General features: G+C 38.0%; 1 protein-coding gene and 1 long non-coding RNA gene across 3 annotated transcripts; both read right to left on the bottom strand.

The window, feature by feature from the left end:
• Window positions 1-423: 423 nt before the first annotated feature.
• LOC124263114 (uncharacterized oxidoreductase YccK-like) lies at window positions 424-4,381 on the bottom strand. Its single transcript, XM_046697678.1, has 5 exons — window positions 4,358-4,381; window positions 3,533-3,630; window positions 2,087-2,262; window positions 1,569-1,708; window positions 424-1,141 (listed from the first exon to the last, which is right to left on the bottom strand). Exons 1-5 carry the CDS (start codon window positions 4,379-4,381, stop codon window positions 1,019-1,021), a joined length of 561 nt encoding a protein of 186 aa, XP_046553634.1. The 3' UTR covers window positions 424-1,018.
• A 5,577-nt stretch (window positions 4,382-9,958) lies between these two features.
• LOC124263126 lies at window positions 9,959-20,530 on the bottom strand. 2 transcript variants are annotated; one of them, XR_006894774.1, is made up of 4 exons: window positions 20,395-20,530; window positions 20,072-20,180; window positions 18,479-18,561; window positions 9,959-10,284 (listed from the first exon to the last, which is right to left on the bottom strand). It is a non-coding gene; the product is annotated as an uncharacterized LOC124263126 (long non-coding RNA). The 2 variants fall into 2 exon arrangements; XR_006894773.1 differs by lacking the exon at window positions 20,395-20,530 and having other exon boundaries at window positions 20,072-20,303.
• Window positions 20,531-23,026: the final 2,496 nt, after the last annotated feature.

Raw genomic sequence — 23,026 nt, 5'->3', positions numbered from 1 at the left:
TAAGATGGGAACTTGACAGGAATTCCGTGTATATATTCTCTGCAAATAAGGAACGCAAAAGTGGTTTTAGATATATATTTTTAGATTATACAAACAATCAGGAGATCATAATAAATCGTTCACATTTGGCACAAATCATTGTCTCTGACCGAGGTTCATTATGAGTGAGTGAGTGAGTTTTTAGCAACATTCAAACAATATCACGACGGGGACACCAGAAATGGGCTTCACGCATTGTACCCATATGGGGAATCGAACCCGGGTCTTCGGCGTGACGACCGAACGCTTTAACAACAACTAGGCTACCCCACCGCCATAGGTTCATTATGGAAATAGAAGCGACAAAACTCTGTCCACATCCATAAGAAGTCTCTGCTAAAAGCTGTGTCGATTGTACAATTGTAACTATATCATAAGTATATATTTTTGGTTTCACCAGTATAGCAGCTGTACGGTGTTGTTTGTAAACAAATCGAGTCTGGATCAGACAAGACCAGACCAGAAACCCATGGACAATCGAATGTCAAGATGAAGGTCATCTGTTTTGAATATCTTATATGTCCAGACCTCCCTGGCATCGTCGCCCTTTGGAACCAATGATTACGAAGTGTGGCCTAAGGAATGTTCACCCACTCGTCCTGCGGTGCTTGTCTCTACTGTTGGAGGTTCCGTGACTGTTGCTGACGTGATGGCACACGTGGATCAAGATCATCCCATAGATGTTGGATGGGGTTTAGATCTGGATACTTTGAAGGCAATGGCAGTACTTACATTTAAATGTTTGGCAGCATGTTCGTCGTTTACTTTCATTTGGGCTTTTAACTATTTTTACAGCTGTCTGAAATCATTTCAAATTGCCCAGTAACTAGACTTAAGCTGATAAATTATCCATATACATTTAATATAAATATAAATGTGAATCTCTGTACAGGTGGTATTTTAAGATCCTGTTCTGTGGCACAATGTCCCATGTAAAGACCAGCTGGTCGCTCTATACATGCTTGGCAGCTTCTTGTGATTAGTCTGTGTTGGAGACGAAGTACGATGACTGGAAGGGATTGCGCCGAGACTTGTTGAGTCTCCAAATTAATTCATATGGATACGGTACTCTGGGTCGAGACACTTCGTCCAGTCGTGTCATCTGAAAAGCATGGGAAGCATGATAAGCATGATTTGTACAACAGAAAAAAGCCCAACGATTTTATTTCCATGTACACCATGTACTGGCGACCCAAGTTAACGTCATAAATCATCCAGTCTATCCTTATTTTCACTTGATCCATCAGACCATCATCAATATTATTTCGTCGTCATATCATGGTAACACTCGCTTTGACATACAGGAACACTTAACAATGAGACCCTGGTTTTCAATAAGATATGAGCAGCTCCGAGCTTACCATCCTTCTGTCACAACGAAAACAACGTCCGCTTACAAGCCGCACCGAGGTGTCATCAAGCGGTGCCACACTGATCTCTTCTGAAGACAATGTTCAGACTTACCTCCTTAGACGACAGTGCCGAGTCTCAAACAGCACCTAGTTGCCATCCATCCATCACAGACTCACCTCCTCTGAAGACAGGGTCCAGCCACTAGCAGCTCCCAAGTTGTCATCCAGCTGTTCCAGAGATGTGGCTCCAATGATCACTGATGGAACAACATCTTTCTGTAGCAGCCAGCGCAGCGACACCTGAGCCACAGATTTGTCTGAGAACAAAGGTACGTTTCAGGTTGTGTCTAAATACAGTGTTTCATATACTGTCTTCCAGATTTGCCACAATGTCTATCAGGTTTTCTTTGTACCGTCTACCTGGATTTCTACCAGGTTTCACAATGTCTACCAGGTTTCAGACAATGTCTACCAGGGTTTCATTCTATTTATCGGGGCGGTGGGGTAGCCTAGTGGTTATGGCGTTCGCTCGTCACGCCGAAGGCCCGGGTCCGATTCCCTACATGAGCACAATGTGTGACGACCATTTCTGGTGTTCCCAGCCGTGATAATGCTGGAATATTGCTAAAAGCGGCGTAAAACCAAACTCACTCACTCACTACTATTTTATCGGGGTTATCAGGTGTTATGCCCACCACGCGTTTTTGCGATGTCCCGTACAGTATCGATGATGTTCCAGATCTGATCATCCCCTTCTATGGAGCTCCAGTCTGGCGAGGATTCATTTGTCCGTTTGTCATCCCCTCTCGCCCAACCAAGACGCCCACTTGTCGGGGGAGTGTCTCGTGTGTACTTCCCAGAAAGCAGGCCTCTGTGTAAATAATATGTGCAACAACGCATTACCGACAGGACAAAGTGATCACCACTAACACACCTTCATATAGTCTCTGTCTCTGTGAGGATGTATCTGTTGGTCTTCATTTGACGATACATTTACTGTAGAGTACTTCCTGTTTCGTGGGGGGCGGTGGGGTAGCCTAGTGGTTAAGGTGTTCGCTCGTCACGCCGAAAACCCGGGTTCGATTCCCCACATGGGCACAATGTGTTAAGTCCATTTCTGGTGTTCCCCGCCGTGATATTACTGGAGTATTGCTAAAAGTGGCGTAAAAATAAACTCACTCACTCACTCACTCCTGTTTCGTGGTCCTGTCACGCAAAGACACCCACGAGACTACTGGTATACCACTTAATGATACCTAGGTCAACTCATCCCAAGCGACGTATCCACTAAACAACAATTACACGTCTGTAAGATCTCATAGGTACCGTTACACAATCGTGGATTGATACCTTTTAACTTTTGCTGAAGTGTTGAGGAATGTCCCTTGCATCACTACTAAACCATGTATAAATCGCCACTACTGCTCTGTTGAGGGATCTCTACGGACAGATTACTGAAGTGTTGAGGAATGTCCCTAACCTTACTACTTAACCATGCACAGGCCTTCAATACATCACTATTGCACTGTTGAGGGATCTCTAGGACAGATTACTGAAGTGTTGAGGAATGTCCTTGACATCACTACTAAACCATGCACAGGCCTTCAATACACCACTATTGCACTGTTGAGGGATCTCTAGGACAGATTACTGAAGTGTTGAGGAATGTCCTTGACATCACTACTAAACCATGCACAGGCCTTCAATACACCACTATTGTACTGTTGGGGATCTCTAGGACAGATTACTGAAGTGTTGAGGAATGTCCCTAACCTTACTACTTAACCATGCACAGGCCTTCAATACACCACTATTCCACTTTGAGGGATCAGGACAGATGTTGAGGAATGTCCCTAACTTACTACTTAAACCATGCACAGGCCTTCAATACACCACTATTGCATCTCTAACCTTACTACTTAACCATGGGCCTTCAATACACCACTATTGAACTGTTGAGGGATCTCTAGGACAGATTACTGAAGTGTTGAGGAATGTCCTTGACATCACTACTAAACCATGCACATGCCTTCAATACACCACTATTGCACTGTTGAGGGATCTCTAGGACAGATTACTGAAGTGCCCTACCTTACAATTTGATTGATGACTCAATGCACCATTTATACACCCCTACTCACCCCTTGAGAGGGCTCCAAGGCAGCACCCCTAATCCCTCCGTCTTGCACACCTGTAGGGGTTCGAACTCTGTCTCCCTACACACCAGGCTGTACTGTTGCTGAAACAATATACATTGCAATGTCTGCTAGGTCCATCCACAACTTGCAGAACAGAAAACAAAACTCAACTGTACTGCACACATTGAGGTTATGATGTTATACCATTCTTTCACTTCCAGCTATGATGTCCCACCTGTAATCTGAAGAAGGGGGTCACGTTATAATGTCCTAAATGTAAGATAACTATGGATTCATGTGATAATGCCTTATCTGTAGCCTGATAAACTGACCGTCCTATCTGTAACCTGATGAAGGTTTTCATATATATATAAGGGCAAATCCGACCTTGGACGACAGTACTATAAACTGCGACCTTTGGGCGACATTGCCGTATATTACAAACATACATTGATTTATTATTCTGCTTCGGTTATATACACTTCAATTTGATAATTAAACATTAAAATGGGATAAAACCTTGTACATATATACAAATAGAGAATATATTTTTGGTGTCGCCCATACCGTGTCGCCCAAAGGTAAAGTGCACGGCGTACATGTATATATGCGACCTTTAGGCGACTGTCGCCCAAAGGTCGTATATATATGTCGCCCAATGGTCGCTTATGTATTATACATATATATATGGCGCCCAATGGTTGCTATATACGTGTATACATTTCCATGGCTGCTTATTTGATATATGTCGCCCTTTGGTTGTTTATATGTTTCAATGTCTTGCGCGCCGAGGAAATTATATTTCATATCTTAGTGCTTGAAACTGACTTTCTTGTTTCCGATTTTTAACATCGCACAAACAATCAATTCATAGTTTTGTGCTTAATTTTCTCAAATATGATGCAGTCAAACAAACCAGGCTAGTTAGAATTAACACTGAGATTATGATTACTTGTAATATTTATAAAAATATTATGCTGTAACAGACATTTATCGTTTGGCATAACTTGCTATTGTTTCCCACTCAAGCGCCGATGTGCCCTTGCTTTATATTAGTGTCCGTTGTTTACCATTCATGGTTTGCTAAGGATTAAGTTTTAAGGATATGTTAAGATTAACCAACAACTAAATATCAAATATTCCCATACTCAAACACTGAAAACCTCTACAGGAAATCAACACCCTTATGAAGACAGATATGTAGTCTTTCTTTCTGGGGATAAGAAAACGACATCGTATCGCTTCCCGTGAACGAAGACGATTTTGTCTTTCAGTGGCATTTAGAAGTTGTACATTGATGTCCAAGATATTTTTATGGATTAAACTTCTTTTTTAATTTCTTTCACGACGTTTCGAGACCATTCCAGGTCCCTTCATCAGGTGAACTGGCAGTAAGGACTATGACGTCGTCACTATGACGTCATAACTGAGTTATGACGTCACAATGCAAGTGACATCACAGTACACTAGGGAGAGTACTGTATAAGTGAGTTTGAAGAGTTATTTCTATAACATGGTATCAAGCAGCAGCCAACTACAAGCGATACAGATGAAGAACAAGTTTTTAGGTGAGTAGTATCCACTGCTTGTTTACATTGGAGACAACACATTTGCCAGCATATTTACATGAAGTCTCCTTCCTGCCCATAATGTCAATTTAATGGAAATGGTAATTATTGAGATATGAATTTTGTTGAGTTAGAATATACATCAGCTTAAACTACTCAAAAAAATGGTGTATGATATTAAATGTATAAGTAAATCCATCTCAATGAATGTGCTGTCTGCTATGATGTCAATATGACCATCAGAAGCATATCTACATCGAATAAAGGGTAATCCATGATAAAACTTATGATAATAGTTGTTAAATACCAAACAAACAAGATTCACAACAATGTTCATTGAGGAAATTGCAATATAAAGCTTAAATTCAAAGAAAAGTGCAGCAAATTTACAACACCTCCAGCCCCTCTGGTTGGAGCCAAGCTCCTCTGCAGTGTGTTTGACCTATATAAAAAACTGTTTTCTTGATGCCTTATCACACATTCTTAAATACCCAGATGAATTTTTAAATATGATTTTTTTTAAAGTAGTACCTACTTTTTTATCATAATTTCCTATAAAGTTACATGTGAACCATTTTAAACAATTAGTTTTTATATTGATTGATATAATTTCCACAAACATAAAACACTTAAGTGCCCTGATTAAGAAAATGAATCTGAATTTTAATGTTTTTTTTTCAAATAAAATATAATGCAAAAATCCTATTTTGATCATGATATTTTAGATTTATAGTAATGAATGAACATGAAATATTTAAGTGCTTTTGCCTAATAAAATTCAATTGCATGAATATAAGATCTTGCTATTTAATTTGGATTTTTGAACAAATAACTATCTAAAGCATTGACATATGAATAGGTATGAAAATGTTATTATATCTCTACATATATTTTTGGTTATAATAAAACTTAAGTTTAATGTTGTCTTATGATGTTCCAATATACTAGTATTAGCAAAAACTTTGAAATCGAGGAAAAATAAAAATGTTTTATAGGAAATAAATATTACCATCTTTTCTCTATATAAATGCCAGTGTGAATTGTACCACTGTTTCATCATTTGTTTCAGACCACAGTTGGAGAACACTTATTCAAGTGTCAGTTATGTCTGAAAAGACTTGACAATGGCCGTGACATTGTGAAAATTCGTCAGAAGGGAGCCGATGGTATCAACGCTGCTAGTGCTCAGAGAGGTGATGACATTTAATTTAGTGTGGAAGCAGGATGCAAGGTTTAATCAACTTGATAAGTGAGAAACTTAAGGAAGCTGGATGTAAAGTCATTCAGGCACATGGAGATGCAGATGTTGACATCGCAAAGACTGCAGTAAACAGTGCAAAGACCCATTCTACCACACTGATCGGAGAGGACACTGACTTATTGATTCTTCTGCTGCATTACTGTATAGCAGGTGGGAATTCACTCTATTTCAGATCAGACAATTCTTCAAAAGTCAGTCTGAAAGTGTACAACATCAACTGGATGAAGCAACTTCTTGGCAATAAGCTGTGCACCCAACTGTTATTTCTGCACTCATTTACAGGCTGTGATTCCACGTCTCGGATTTATGGCATTGGGAAAAATCAGTGTTCTAGAAACTTGTCAAAGGTGATCAAGCCCTCCAGCTATGTGCAGATACTTTCACTGCAAAAGAGGTCGAACAAGCAAAGATAGAGGAAACCGGTCGCCAGGCCATGGTGATCCTATTTGGTGGAGAGAGAAGATGTTCCTGGCTGCATTGCGTTACAGTGTATTCGCAAAGAAGGTTGTGGCTGCTAAATCTTTTGTTACACCTGAACGCCTTCCCCAACGGAATCAGCCACCAAGTTTCACTGTCTGCGTGCCTATTATCAGGTCATGGTTTGATAGACATGCAAACTAACCTCGATCCATTGCAATGGGGTTGGAAACTTGAAGACAACCACTTTGTTCGCATCATGACATCACTAAATGCTGCTCCAGACAGTCTTATCAAGATCATACATTGTAACTGCACAACTAGTTGCAGTTCCGCACGCGCTGCAGCTGCAGAAAGAATGGACTTCAATGCACGACTGCCTGTGGACTGTGCCAAGTGACATGTTGTGACAATCCAGTCAATGAACCCTCAAAAGAAAGAAGTGGAGGATAGTGATGAGGACAATAATGACAATGATGAGGACAAAGATGAGGACTAAATAGTGTCCTTGGTAAAACCTTGTTATGGAACATTATCCTTAAATTGTTTTTAGATGATATTCTTCTACTTAAAATGTATACCAATGGCAACATTTTCAAATTGCCACAAGTCAAATCCTAAATATTTTGTCACCAGTTGTTTGGTCATCCTTCAAAACCATAGATAACAACAAAAACTATGCTTTGGACTCACTTATTGACAAAAGGTATAGTGATTCTGGTGATTGGAAAGTCCCAACGGCGGCCATCTTGAACGACGTCATAGTCCTAACTGCCAGTTCACCTGATGAAGGGACCTTGAATGGTCTCGAAACGTCGTGAGAGAAATTAAAAAAGAAGTTTAATCCATAAAAATATCTTGGAAGACGATTTTGTCAGTAAAGACTAGAATTTTCAATGAAACATTATTAGACAATTGTAGTTATCTTTTTAGTTCTAATTTGTTTTTTGCTAGGCATTGTATTATCTGTAGGGATTAGGATTAGCGTGTGAATTTGCCTCGTATACACCGTCGGAAATGGCAATCAGCTGTGCACACTTTTCCCCGTGATCTACCGGTGATTTAGTTAAAATTTATCCAATATTACCACGCGATGAATTCTAATGGAGTGATCGAAAAAAATCTAGTATCTGAAATTATTGTGTTTCCATAAGAAATATATTGTTTCGTTTTAATTGTAGGCTTTGCTCTATAAATGTAAAATATCTATAATCATAACTGAGGTTATGCGAGAGCACGCACTATGGTGTTTTGCTGGATAGGCTTTATGCAAGGAACAATTTGACCTGTCACCGATGAGGTTTCGCGCGATCTCGCTTATTCCACCGCGAAAACACTTCGTTGACATGTGATAGTCCAACTGCAAGAAATATTACTTTTAGCGAAAACAAATATGTATACGTATCCATTTCCTGCCAAATACACTTCAATTCGAGGCGTGAGTAGATGTAAAATGATAGTGATTGTTGTGACTAATGCGGACCGACGTTAAAATTTCGGGGAGACACAGGATATAACTGCAGTTGATATAAACATTCTTTTTTACCTTTTGAGTAAAATTAATCAACTGGATTGCAAAGTCCAGATATGAAAAACGTTTTTTAACGAGATAAAGTAACAACATCATTAACTTTCGTCATCAAATATGGATTTGTTGAAACTATTTCTAATGACTGATCACAATGAAAAGATGAGCGAAGGTTGATGGAGTCTGAATACCATCTAACCACAGCCCATTTTGAGCCAGTCGGGAGTATTCCGGTTCTCCTATCATACACCGAGGCATACCAGACGACTCCTGAATAAACTGGGGGCTCCGACACGGATATCTGCCTAATTTCTGGTCTAAATACCATTTAAACACAGCCCATTTTGAGCCAGTCGGGACTATTCTCGTTCTCTTGTCATACACTGAGGCATACCAGACAACTCCTGAATAAACTGGGGCTCTGACACGGATATTTGCCTAATTTCTGGTCTGAATACCATTTAAACACAGCGCATTTCGAGCCAGTCGGGAGTATTCTCGTTCTCTTATCATACACTGAGGCATACCAGACAACTCCTGAATAAACTGGGGCTCCGACACGGGTATTTGCCTGATTTCTGGTCTAAATACCACCAAACCACAGCCCATTTTGAGCCAGTCGGGACTATTCTCGTTCTCTTATCATACACTGAGGCATACCAGACAACTCCTGAATAAACTGGGGCTCCGACACGGATATTTGCCAAATGTCTGGTCTGAATACCATTTAAACACAGCCCATTGTGAGCCAGTCGGGAGTATTCCGGTTCTATCATACAAGGAGGCATACCAGACGACTCCTGAATAAACTGGGGCTCCGACACTGATATTTGCCTGATGTCTGGTCTGAATACCACCTAACCACAGCCCATTTTGAGCCATTCAGGACTATTCCCGTATTCTTATCATACACTGAGGCATACCAGACGACTCCTGAATAAACTGGGGCTCCGACACGGATATGTGCCTGATGTCTGGTCTGAATACCATCTAAATACGGCCCATTTTGAGCCAGTCGGGACTATTCTCGTTCTCTTGTCATACACTGAGGCATACCAGACGACTCCTGAATAAACTGGGGCTCCGACACGATTATTTGCCTAATTTCTGGTCTGAATACCATTTAAACACAGCCCATTTTGAGCCAGTCGGGACTATTCTCGTTCTCTTATCATACACTGAGGCATACCAGACAACTCCTGAATAAACTGGGGCTCCGACACGGATATTTGCCTAATTTCTGGTCTGAATACCATGTAAACACAGCCCATTTTGAGCCAGTCGGGACTATTCTCGTTTTCTTATCATACACTGAGCCATACCGGACGACTCCTGAATAAACTTGGGCTCTTACACTGATATTTGCCTGATGTCTGGTCTGAATACCATCTAAACACAGCCCATCACCGCGCTAGATCCGCAAGTGCTACCACCCCACCCCCCTATTTTTTCCAAATCAGCTTCGGAGACTCCACCATGGAAAATGGAGCCACATTCCACCCCAGTGCGAACCAATGATAGGAACAAGAAAAAATTGTAAGTTTAATAATTACTATTTATTAAACCAAAGAGCTTTGACATTCTTATTTGCATAACTTTGCAAAAAAATTGTAATTGTGGCATTTACACTTCTCTGAACCAGACCTTGACTAACATTTGTCAGGTTAAATTGCTGACTATGTTGTTCTGTGATAAGGTGTTTCACTCTGAGAGGGTGGGTTCAAATCACACAAGGGATTCACTCCACCCTCTACCAGCAAAGTACTAGTATCTGGTATACTGGGAAAGTGAATTCCCAAATGTAACATCCCTTAGAAATGATCTGAATATTTTTTAAGTTAATCTTATTCTTAAAATGTGTGCCATTTCTTCCTTGTCCTTTGCTGCTGTATTTTCTGCTTGTTCATCATTTTTGTTCTCAGCTGAACATAAGAGCATTCATGCTTGGAAATCTGTAGAAATGCCTGAATGGTGTCCGTTTCTGAAATATAACAAAGTTTTCAAAATTATGTTAAAACATCAAGGTACAGTGAGTATCACCACTCAGCTTTTAGTCCTATAGTCTTTACCCAACTCCCCAACTTAAGGTTTTATTAGGACAAGTAAACATTTGCCATTTTAAGATTTAGCTAATTTTTTATCATTATGAGGACTTGTGGCCTAAATATACTATTCACACTTTGCTATGGATTTAACTCATTGATTCAACAGAAAACTATGATGTCGGGTCTAATTTGGTTTAAATATCTAAGCTTATTGTAAGTATGGATCCTAGGTTTCAGTATGTCATTGCATCTTGTGGATCCCATACCTGCTATTGACAGGTGTTGTGTATTTGTAAATGACTCGTTCCATGATTTGCAAAATGGTTGATTGGTGCCATTAAACCATTTTTATGGTTACTCATGTATCAAGTGCATAAGGTTAGATTAAAGTAGCTGTTTGCCTAAAGAAGGGTTACTATATTATTATTTATCCAGTTTTAAATGTATACAATTTCAAATTATAAATCTATGTGTAAGTAAAGTTGGGAATTTTTGTGAACCTTAGCAAAGTGTGAGTAGTATATGTTAGTTTCTAATCACTGAAATATTCAATATAACAACATATAGTCCTTAAATTAAGTTTGCTATAACGTAGAATAGAAATAGTTCTATAAAGATGGAGCCTTGAGTATTCAGGACACTTTAATCTCGTAACATGGCGAAAATTGAATGGGAGTGACTGCCACTGTCTATGAGAGAAATGAGGGTCAACACTAGTAGTGAGAGAGATTAGTTTTATCCCGCTTTTAGCTATGACAAGCGAACGCTTAAACCACTAGGCTACCCCACCGCCCGTCAACCCTAGTAGTAGTAAGCTCTTCATTAAGTAGATACAGACTGAATACCACTGAGAAAGGGAAAGGTAGGAGGATGTCCAGATAGATACTGGTTAACTGTATTGCTTAGTGTTTATCAAACAAGTGAAATGATGATGAAACAAAACATTGACATAATTAATATGCAGCAACATGCACATGTTTTGGTATACTCAGAGAAATTATTGCAGCAATGATAAAATAGTCAAAGCAACAAGAAAGTAATTGAACAAAAGAGACATTTTGATTGACAAAAATGGCAGCATTAGGTTTTTGTAAAACAAAGGTCCGAACTGAAAATATGTAATAAAAAAAAGAACATATCTGATTCGCTAACTTCTAAACCAAACTTCATAAAATTCTGCATACAATTGGCTCAGTGATTTTTCTCCACATCTCCTACATGTCATGCATGATGCAATTGGAACCAGTTGATGACATATGTCAGCAGTATGTCAGCCAAGTTCTAGCAGTGCTGAAGGCTAAGTTAGTTATCTAGTTAGAAAAAAAGACATGGTATGTTTTCAGATTTGAGAGTTTTGTTGTGTATTTGATAAACAGAAATTACATTTAAAACACACAAGTTTAGCTTGAGGTTTGAAATGTAAACAATTTTGGCATTGACTACTCAATGAAACCTACAAATCTAGAAAAACATACAGTATGTACTGACACTGTAGAATACAAACATGATCTGTCATTTTTGTAATTTCTATCTATCTAGGTGACACATATCATTTGAAGTGCTGAATCATAACTGACATCAGTCAATACAGACTGCAAGGAAGAAATCTTAACCCTTTAGTATGTATGATTTAATACTACAGCTCAGTGCACAGTGTGACAACCAAACTCAACTTATCCATATGATATAACTAGATTACAAACTGATTAGTGAAATAGCCTCTTTAGGCATACAAAGTTTGATTATATTTGACTGTAGACAAGTGAACTAGAGAGAGTTTGGTATATACACTATATATGTGTAACCCAAAGGCGTACTGATAATACATATGATGTGTTGCCCACAGGTCTACTGATTGTATGATGTGTTGCCCTAAGGTCTACTGGTAATATATATGAAGTGTTGACCACAGCTCTACAGGTGATATATAAGATGTGTTGCCCTAAAGACTACTGGAGGTATATAAGATGAATTGTCCTCAGCCCTCATACATAAGATGTGTTGCCCTAAGGTCTACTGGTAATATATATCATGTGTTGCCCTAAGGTCTACTGGTAATATATATGATGTGTTGCCCTAAGGTCTACTGGTAATATATAAGATGTGTTGCCCTAAGGTCTACTGGTAATATATAAGATGTGTTGCCCACAGGTCTACTGGTGATATATATGATGTGTTGACCACAGGTCTACTGGTGATATATAAGATGTGTTGACCACAGGTCTACTGGTGATATATATGATGTGTTGCCCTAAGGTCTACTGGTGATATATATGATGTGTTGCCCTAAGGTCTACTGGTGATATATAAGATGTGTTGCCCTACAGGTCTACTGGTGATATATATGATGTGTTGCCCTAAGGTCTACTGGTGATATATAAGATGTGTTGCCCTAAGGTCTACTGGTGATATATAAGATGTGTTGCCCTAAGGTCTACTGGTAATATATATGATGTGTTGACCACAGGTCTACTGGTGATACATATAATGTGTTGCCTAAGGTCTACTGATATTATATACGATGTGTTGCCCTAAGGTCTACTGGTGATATAAAATATGTGTTGCCCTAAGGTCTACTGGTGATATATAAGATGTGTTGACAACAGGTCTACTGGTGATATATAAGATGCGTTGCCCTAGGTTACACACCACCAAATGTTTTCCCATAGACTTCTATAGTAACCTTATAATTTTTTTAAAAATAGACAGGCTATCAACAGCCATTCCATGTACACATGGGTACACTCTGGCCTTTAAACTACCATAAAAACACAATATCTGGCCAACTTGTCCGGCTCGTTTTGTGAGCACAGGAAGCGGAACACATCAACCCCAGTTCCGCACCAAATGTCACCTACTGGAAAATATCTGTACACACAATAAGCATAAGTGATGGTGATAAAAATGACAGTACTAAATACTTAAAATTGTGGTCATTTTTAATTACTGGTTGGATGTGCTTTTAAAAAACAAACATCTTACACTATTTCATCCAATCACAGCTGTCACATGTCTCTGTCTCTCTTGACTTGTTTACAGGTCTACTGGTAATATGATACTGATTTAGTTAGTAGAACCCTAAAGGTCTACTGGTAAGGTCTACTGGTGATATATAAGATGTGTTGCCCTAAGGTCTACTGGTGATATATATGATGTGTTGCCCTAAGGTCTACTGGTGATATATAAGATGTGTTGCCCAAAGGTCTACTGGTGATATATATGATGTGTTGCCCTAAGGTCTACTGGTAATATATAAGATGTGTTGCCCTAAGGTCTACTGGTGATATATAAGATGTGTTGACCACAGGTCTACTGGTGATATATATGATGTGTTGCCCCAAGGTCTACTGGTAATATATATGATGTGTTGACCACAGGTCTACTGGTGATATATATGATGTGTTGCCCACAAGGTCTACTGGTGATATATATATGATGTGTTGCCCTAAGGTCTACTGGTAATATATATGATGTGTTGCCCTAAGGTCTACTGGTGATATATATGATGTGTTGCCCAAAAGGTCTACTGGTGATATATATGATGTGTTGCCCTAAGGTCTACTGGTGATATATATAGATGTGTTGCCACAAGGTCTACTGGTGATATATATGATGTTGCCCCTAAGGTCTACTGGTAATATATATGATGTGTTGCCCACAGGTCTACTGGTGATATATATGATGTGTTGCCCTACAGGTCTACTGGTAATATATAAGATGTGTTGCCCTAAGGTCTACTGGTGATATATATGATGTGTTGCCCTAAGGTCTACTGGTAATATATATGATGTGTTGCCCACAGGTCTACTGGTGATATATATGATGTGTTGCCCTAAGGTCTACTGGTAATATATAAGATGTGTTGCCCTAAGGTCTACTGGTAATATATATGATGTGTTGCCCTAAGGTCTACTGGTAATATATATGATGTGTTGCCCTAAGGTCTACTGGTAATATATATAAGATGTGTTGCCCTAAGGTCTACTGGTAATATATATGATGTGTTGCCCTAAGGTCTACTGGTGATATATATGATGTGTTGCCCACAGGTCTACTGGTGATATATATGATGTGTTGCCCTAAGGTCTACTGGTAATATATATGATGTGTTGCCCTAAGGTCTACTGGTAATATATATGATGTGTGTTGCCCTAAGGTCTACTGGTAATATATATGATGTGTTGCCCACAGGTCTACTGGTGATATATATGATGTGTTGCCCTAAGGTCTACTGGTAATATATATGATGTGTTGCCCTAAGGTCTACTGGTGATATATAAGATGTGTTGCCCACAGGTCTACTGGTGATATATAATGATGTGTTGCCCACAGGTCTACTGGTAATATATATGATGTGTTGCCCACAGGTCTACTGGTAATATATATGATGTGTTGCCCTAAGGTCTACTGGTAATATATATGATGTGTTGCCCACAGGTCTACTGGTAATATATATGATGTGTTGCCCTAAGGTCTACTGGTAATATATATGATGTGTTGCCCACAGGTCTACTGGTGATATATATGATGTGTTGCCCTAGGTCTACTGGTATATATATAGATGTGTTGCCCTAAGGTCTACTGGTAATATATAAGATGTGTTGCCCACAGGTCTACTGGTAATATATATGATGTGTTGCCCTAAGGTCTACTGGTGATATATAAGATGTGTTGCCCACAGGTCTACTGGTAATATATATGATGTGTTGCCCTAAGGTCTACTGGTGATATATATGATGTGTTGCCCACAGGTCTACTGGTGATATATATGATGTGTTGCCCTAAGGTCTACTGGTAATATATAAGATGTGTTGACCACAGGTCTACTGGTAATATATATGATGTGTTGCCCTAAGGTCTACTGGTAATATATATGATGTGTTGACCACAGGTCTACTGGTGATATATATAATGTGTTGCCCTAAGGTCTACTGGTAATATATACAATGTGTTGCCCACAGGTCTACTGGTGATATAAATGATGTGTTGCCCTAAGGTCTACTGGTGATATATAAGATGTGTTGCCAACAGGTCTACTGGTGATATATAAGATGTGTTGCCCACAGGTCTACTGGTAATATATATGATGTGTTGCCCACAGGTCTACTGGTAATATATATGATGTGTTGCCCTAAGGTCTACTGGTGATATATAAGATGTGTTGCCCTAAGGTCTACTGGTAATATATATGATGTGTTGCCCACAGGTCTACTGGTAATATATATGATGTGTTGCCCACCAAGTCTACTGGTGATATATATGATGTGTTGCCCTAAGGTCTACTGGTGATATATATAATGATGTGTTGACCACAGGTCTACTGATTGTATGTGTGTTGCCCTAAGGTCTACTGGTAATATATATGATGTGTTGCCCAAGGTCTACTGGATATATATAAGATGTGTTGCCCTAAGGTCTGTACTGGTAATATATATGATGTGGTGCCCTAAGGTCTACTGGTAATATATATGATGTGTTGCCCAAATATCTAATGGTGATATATATGATGTGTTGCCCCTAAGGTCTACTGGTAATATATAAGATGTGTTGCCCTAAGGTCTACTGGTAATATATATGATGTGTTGCCCTCCTAAGGTCTACTGGTATATATATAAGATGTGTTGCCCTAAGGTCTACTGGTGATATATATGATGTGTTGCCCTAAGGTCTACTGGTGATATATAAGATGTGTTGCCCACAGGTCTACTGGTAATATATATGATGTGTTGCCCTATATATATGGTCTACTGGTAATATATATGATGTGTTGCCCACAGGTCTACTGGTAATATATAAGATGTGTTGCCCTAAGGTCTACTGGTAATATATATGATGTGTTGCCCTAAGGTCTACTGGTGATATATAAGATGTGTTGCCCACAGGTCTACTGGTGATATATATGATGTGTTGCCCTAAGGTCTACTGGTGATATATAAGATGTGTTGACCACAGGTCTACTGGTGGTATATAAGATGTGTTGCCCTAAGGTCTACTGGTAATATATATGATGTGTTGCCCACAGGTCTACTGGTGATATATAAGATGTGTTGCCCACAGGTCTACTGGTAATATATATCATGTGTTGCCCTAAGGTCTACTGGTAATATATATGATGTGTTGCCCTAAGGTCTACTGGTAATATATATGATGTGTTGCCCACAGGTCTACTGGTAATATATAAGATGTGTTGCCCTAAGGTCTACTGATAATATATATGATGTGTTGCCCTAAGGTCTACTGGTAATATATATGATGTGTTGCCCTAAGGTCTACTGGTAATATATATGATGTGTTGCCCTAAGGTCTACTGGTAATATATATGATGTGTTGCCCTAAGGTCTACTGGTGATATATATGATGTGTTACCCACCTGTCTACTGGTGATATATATGATGTGTTGCCCTAAGGTCTACTGGTGATATATATAATGTGTTGACCTAAGGTCTACTGGTAATATATGATGTGTTGCCCTAAGGTCTACTGGTAATATATATGATGTGTTGACCACAGGTCTACTGGTGATACATATAATGTGTTCCCTAAGGTCTACTGATAATATATACAATGTGTTGCCCTAAGGTCTACTGGTGATATATAAGATGTGTTGCCCACAGGTCTACTGGTGATATATAAGATGTGTTGCCCACAGGTCTACTGGTGATATATAAGATGTGTTGCCCACAGGTCTACTGGTAATATATATGATATGTGTTGCCCACAGGTCTACCGGTAATATATATGATGTGTTGCCCACAGGTCTACTGGTTATATATAAGATGTGTTGCCCTAAGGTCTACAGGTAATATATATGATATGTTGCCCTAAGGTCTACTGGTAATATATATGATGTGTTGCCCAAAAGTCTAATGGTGATATATATGATGTGTTGCCCTAAGGTCTACTGGTGATATATAAGATGTGTTGACCACAGGTCTACTGATTGTATGATGTGTTGCCCTAAGGTCTACTGGTAATATATATGATGTGTTGCCCACAGGTCTACTGGTAATATATAAGATGTGTTGCCCTAAGGTCTACTGGTAATATATATGATGTGTTGCCCTAAGGTCTACTGGTAATATATATGATGTGTTGCCCAAATATCTAATGGTGATATATATGATGTGTTGCCCTAAGGTCTACTGGTAATATATAAGATGTGTTGCCCTAAGGTCTACTGATAATATAAATGATGTGTTGCCCTCCGGTCTACTGGTTATATATAAGATGTGTTGCCCTAAGGTCTACTGGTAATATATATGATGTGTTGCCCTAAGGTCTACTGGTGATATATAAGATGTGTTGCCCTAAGGTCTACTGGTAATATATATGATGTGTTGCCCTACGGTCTACTGGTAATATATATGATGTGTTGCCCTAAGGTCTACTGGTGATATATAAGATGTGTTGCCCTAAGGTCTACTGGTAATATATATGATGTGTTGCCCTAAGGTCTACTGGTAATATATATGATGTGTTGCCCTAAGGTCTACTGGTAATATATAAGATGTGTTGCCCTAAGGTCTACAGGTAATATATATGATGTGTTGCCCTAAGGTCTACTGGTGATATATATGATGTGTTGCCCTAAGGTCTACTGGTGATATATAAGATGTGTTGCCCTAAGGTCTGCTGATAACAGATATGATGTGTTGACAAAGGTCTTCTGATAAGGTCTGATGTTACTATATATGTGTTGCCCAATGGTCTGTAAAAATAACAGATTGGATGTGTTGCCCAAAGGTATGTAAAAATAACAGATAGGATGTGTTGCCCAATGGGCTGTGATTATAGCAGATAGGATGTGTTGCCCAATTGGTTGTGATTATAACAGATAGGATGTGTTACCCAACATTCCGAAGAGTCTGCTGAATATTAATACATATATATATATGATAAGTTGCCGATGGTCAACACAATACATCCTATTTATCATCAACACAGACCTTTAGACAACACATCCTAGTTGAATACAATGGAATTTAGCTTGATTGATTTACTAATGACCTGCCAGTAATATCATAAAGCGGTCGAGCTAAACACATTCTTGACTTTGTATCATGATAAGAAATGTTATGGGTGTTCACTTATCTTGATATCTAGAAAGAAACTACTAAAAACTGGTAGTACCTTTTGACTTCAAGTCATCTGCTGATGAACAGTATATCCACCTTTACATTTTAGTACCTTCTCACAGATACTACATCTGAATCCTGAAAAGATAAACAAAGAAAATGTATCTGCTGACATGGAATACAGGTGTCTTCAGTTCTCATTTGCTGAATTACCTGTGTATGAAGGACACCAAAACATTAATGCAAATGTTTTAACAATAACATGAATCATTTGATAACAACCCATTTTAAACACCTGATACAATTATGTAAAACAAATTTAATTGAGAACCCACCCATCCCCACCCCACCCACCCTGTGATATGAACAGAATGGTGTCAGAACTTTCATACACCTGATTATCCGATGGAAGATTGAATTATTGACTTCAGAAAACAACAAAATGTAGGCTATATGTTAATTTGTATACTCTGTATTGAGAAATGCCAATATTTTCTCTTCATGGGTATGTTGGAATTGTGTGCACTAATGAGAACACGACACACGATCAGCTCTCTATGAAACTGTGGTAAGATATGAGTAAATAGTAACCTAAAAGTGAAAATGATATCTCTATAAAAGACATGATTATTGCAGGGATTAATTTTTGAATTGCAAATGTTTGGACATCAATCAAGTGCAAAAGTCAAAGAAAAGCTTAAAAATGTTGAAAATTACCCTATTGATATGTGAAAAGGGCAAATTCTGCCAGTTTTCAAAATTTCTACATTTTCTGTAAAGTTTTCCAAGATCAGAACCACAATACTTGTCTGGAACTGCTTGTTATGAGAGTTTTTACAGTTTTTCTTTAAATTTTTCATATATGTCATCAAAGACAGACTATCTGTATATAAGGCTTTTCCATGTCTATCAATTAATCTCTTATTGGCCATTTTGAATTTCTTGTTACATTTATAAATAGTAAAAGATCATGTATTGAGAAAATACCTAAAACATGTATTGCTGCACTCAGTACTGATGGCCACACTACCATTCAAGGTAACTGTACTAATATTGAGAAGGCTTAAACAATTTGCAAAGATTCATGAGGCATTACTTCATTGGGTATTGCAAGTTTTTGGTGCTGAATTCTAAAGGTAGGCTAGAACATTGTTAAGGTTAGGAATGCCATGATACATCGATACTTTTTCGAAGACGGTACAATCATTGATACATTCAAAACTGTATCGATATTTAGTTTTGAAAGTATCGATTTAAATACGTTTTAACATGTATCGTTTACATTTTGCAATTGTATCATGTTTTTTTATGTTATGAGAGTTATAAATGAATTATTTTTCATGCACAAAGATGGGAAATTAGAACTTTTTAATCTCTGAGAATAGAAAATGTTGATCTTTTCAAGGACTATTATAAAATATTTAATGTTCAAAATGTAACTAAATTTACGCAATAATGCAGCGAAAATAGGTATCATGATACATATCGAATCATGTAATGAGTATCGTGATACGTATCGATTCATGAAAATTATGTATCGTGACATCCCCAGTTAAGGTAGAAATAAATTTAACAAAGTTGTAAAAATGGTATTCACAATTTAATTCTACTAACATGAAGGTATTGATCTCTGGATCACATAACCTACCCCTTCCTCACTTTGGAATGCCTCAGAGACTCCCCCTCTGATTCTGCAATTTGAAGATCACATTTCTCCTCTGCCAAGCTCAACGTCTCTTGATCCCGTTCATAATTGTCTGCATTATGTAACATTAAAATGTTAACAATATTATTCTCAAAATGATTATGAACTTAAATTCAAAACTGAGCTTAAGAAATAATATTTTTTCTTCTGAACTGATAACGTATTTAAAATTCTACACGATTTAGATATCACCCTAACACCATACATAAATTATGAATTTACAATGTTTCATATTCAGAAACTGTTGTAAAATAAAATTAACTTACCAGGCATAAACTGGATTGGATAGGATTTCCACGTCTAACAGGACCATTTGAGACTAGCACTTCTGAGTTTCTGAATACATATAATTTTGGTAGAATCAAATAATTCCTTTTAAACTGAAAAGGAGCTCCAGTGAGATGGGAGATTCCTGAACCTAAGTAAATCTAGACTTGCTTAAATTAGGTCTTTTTCATTGCAGAAAAGTAAAAATCATGCAGTTCAGGAACTATGAGACAGGCTAGACCTTTTCTGACTTTTTACAGTCTATGTCAACTTTGAACTTGAGTTGAAGGGTGACCAAAGGAAAAAACTTGTGCCATCAAGTCAATTTGAATGGAATTTCAGAATACCCATAATATCATAGTTTCAATTTACTCACACAATATACAAAGTTATGTCTTTATTCATGGGTTGCCTCTAAATCATGTTCAGGATTTTGTTAGTCATCCATGCATAAATGTCAAAACTCACCAGTAATACAAAATGTTGATTTCTTTCAGGTTTCTTTTTAATTTTTGTTCAAAGTTACTATTCATAATAACAATCATCGATTCTATGATTTATATCAATACTGTCTGCCCAGTGCTGTTCAGAGATGTTGATATTAGTCGACAGTGCAAACTATTAGCCGATGATGGACCTATGATGAACAGCACACTACCTGAATAGATGCATCAGAGAGGCATTTCTGAAACTGTTGTTATGGCTTTGTAAAGGTAACTTACAACAGGAAGAGGCTTTAATTCTTACTGTTTGTATTGAAAGAAATGTTAAACTTCACCTCCATTTTTAAAAAAAAGAAATAGTTTGTTTAAGAAACCCCGCTTTGAACAAACTTACCCTTTATGCAATTTGACCGCTAAGGGACTTAAAACCATAAAAGACTAATAACATATCCCTGCATAGAAACAGTTGGTCTATTGACCTACCAATAAGTTATAACATGTCTCAATGTGTTTAGTGAGATTCATCCTTGATTTTTTCAGTTAATCTTATACTGTCCACTGGTGTTTACCCTCTTTCCTGTGTTACACAATGTACAGGATTTAGACTTTGAAATGAGGAAATGTGCCTGCATTAAACATACAAAGATATAGCTGCCATGGAATTATGAAAGCTCAAAAAGGAATTCTGACTGTATTCATGCACAATATTGAATTAACAGATTCAAGTGCATCAGTGAAGTGGAAAATCTCTAGCATTTGAAACTATATCAAGTTTGGACCAAGTGCAGAAAAATACAACGTAACCAACATTTATGGTTGTCAGTTGAGTCACACTGTGAGTAGGAGGATGTATTGGTCATAATTATGCTGGCTGAGTGGCAGTGGCATGTGGACAGACATGGTTATAGTCCTGGGCCAAATGCAAGAAAAGTTTTTATCTTTTAGGATCTCTCAGCAGCAGTAATTGTGTTATCTGGTAATTAGAAATTCTTGTCATAACCAGCCACAAAATGTATCAGGTTACTAAAAACAAACAAGGTTTGATCCAGACAGCCTTTTCTTGTAGGTAATAAAGTGGTAGGCTACAATCTTTGTACTCATATGGAGATAATTATTATTATTAGCATGAAAATGGTGCAAAATATACATTTCATCACTATACACTGATATTTTCACTGATAGACCAGTGGAGGAGATACACTGCACATAAACACCCAAAGGGACAGGGTTGAAAGCAGGAGTACAAAAAGCTATATTTGAAAGTAAGAAACTCTTGATATAAATAATGTAACTGAAACATATTATGGTCAAGAGAGCAAATGCATATTTCCTTTGCCTGAACAATATAGGAAATGTGTAGCTGATATAAAAATGTGTAGTTCAGCTATCAGAGGAAACAGCAAAGAGCAACAATGGAGAGCAAAGAGCAACAATTATGAAACTATAACTACAAGTCTTCCTCAACACTGCAGTATCAGCTCATTATTTGAGCAAACCCATGTCAATGAGTATTACCCCCATGGTCAAAATATGCAGTGTGGGTGATAAAACCAATTGTAATGTGTTATGCTATCTCTACATTTGGCTGCTTAAAGGTCACATGCAACCAAAAAATCAAACATAATTAAAACACAATTATCACTTATTCATGACATATAATATACATTGCTGGTTACGAAAAAATATATAAACAAAATTATAAGCGTACAATCGCAAATCGAAAGTGCAAAATTGTGTAATTCGGTTTACTTCCCAAGAAACGAAGCAGCCGGGATACCGAACCCAGTGAGAGCGGGTGGATGTGCACTCAAGTGTAACGGCTGGTTCATTTGCAGATGCCTTCACGGCTAATTGTGTGTATATATATAGAGAGATGTTGGGTTTTGTAAATACATGCTCATTTTTTGTGTATAACATTTTGCAATCAACAGACATCATAACATGTCATGTGTTCAAGTATCACACCTGCCTGTCTGTGTAATTACATAATGTGACAGAGACCGAACTCGGGCCATAAATCAATGCATTTTGTTTATGGTGTATAGCCTGATTGGTGTTAAGTTCAAATTGCATGTGGTCAGTGATAGCAGCTGTGTATTGAATATTGTCATTAGCAGACAGGCAGGCAGACACACAGGTGTCAATAAAACAAGACATTGAGTTTTGTCTGTGACAACGACATATCTAT

This window comes from Haliotis rubra, unplaced genomic scaffold (genome assembly GCF_003918875.1).
Source record: "Haliotis rubra isolate DU_JTF1 unplaced genomic scaffold, ASM391887v1 Scf868, whole genome shotgun sequence".
Classification (NCBI taxonomy): Eukaryota; Metazoa; Mollusca; class Gastropoda; order Lepetellida; family Haliotidae; genus Haliotis; species Haliotis rubra.
The sequence above is the reverse complement of the archived record's forward strand: the minus strand, read 5'-3'. Positions and strand labels throughout refer to the sequence as shown.

What these genes read in the sequence shown, in the direction of transcription:
- LOC124263114 (XM_046697678.1), bottom strand. Translation starts at nt 4,381, where the DNA reads ATGTTAAAAATCGGAAACAAGAAA. An exon ending in TAAAAATCGGAAACAAGAAA is followed by an intron (nt 3,631 to 4,357) that starts GTCAGTTTCAAG and finishes ATATTGTTTCAG; the next exon opens with CAACAGTACAGCCTGGTGTG. An exon ending in GGACATCGCAAAAACGCGTG is followed by an intron (nt 1,709 to 2,086) that starts GTGGGCATAACA and finishes CTTTGTTCTCAG; the next exon opens with ACAAATCTGTGGCTCAGGTG.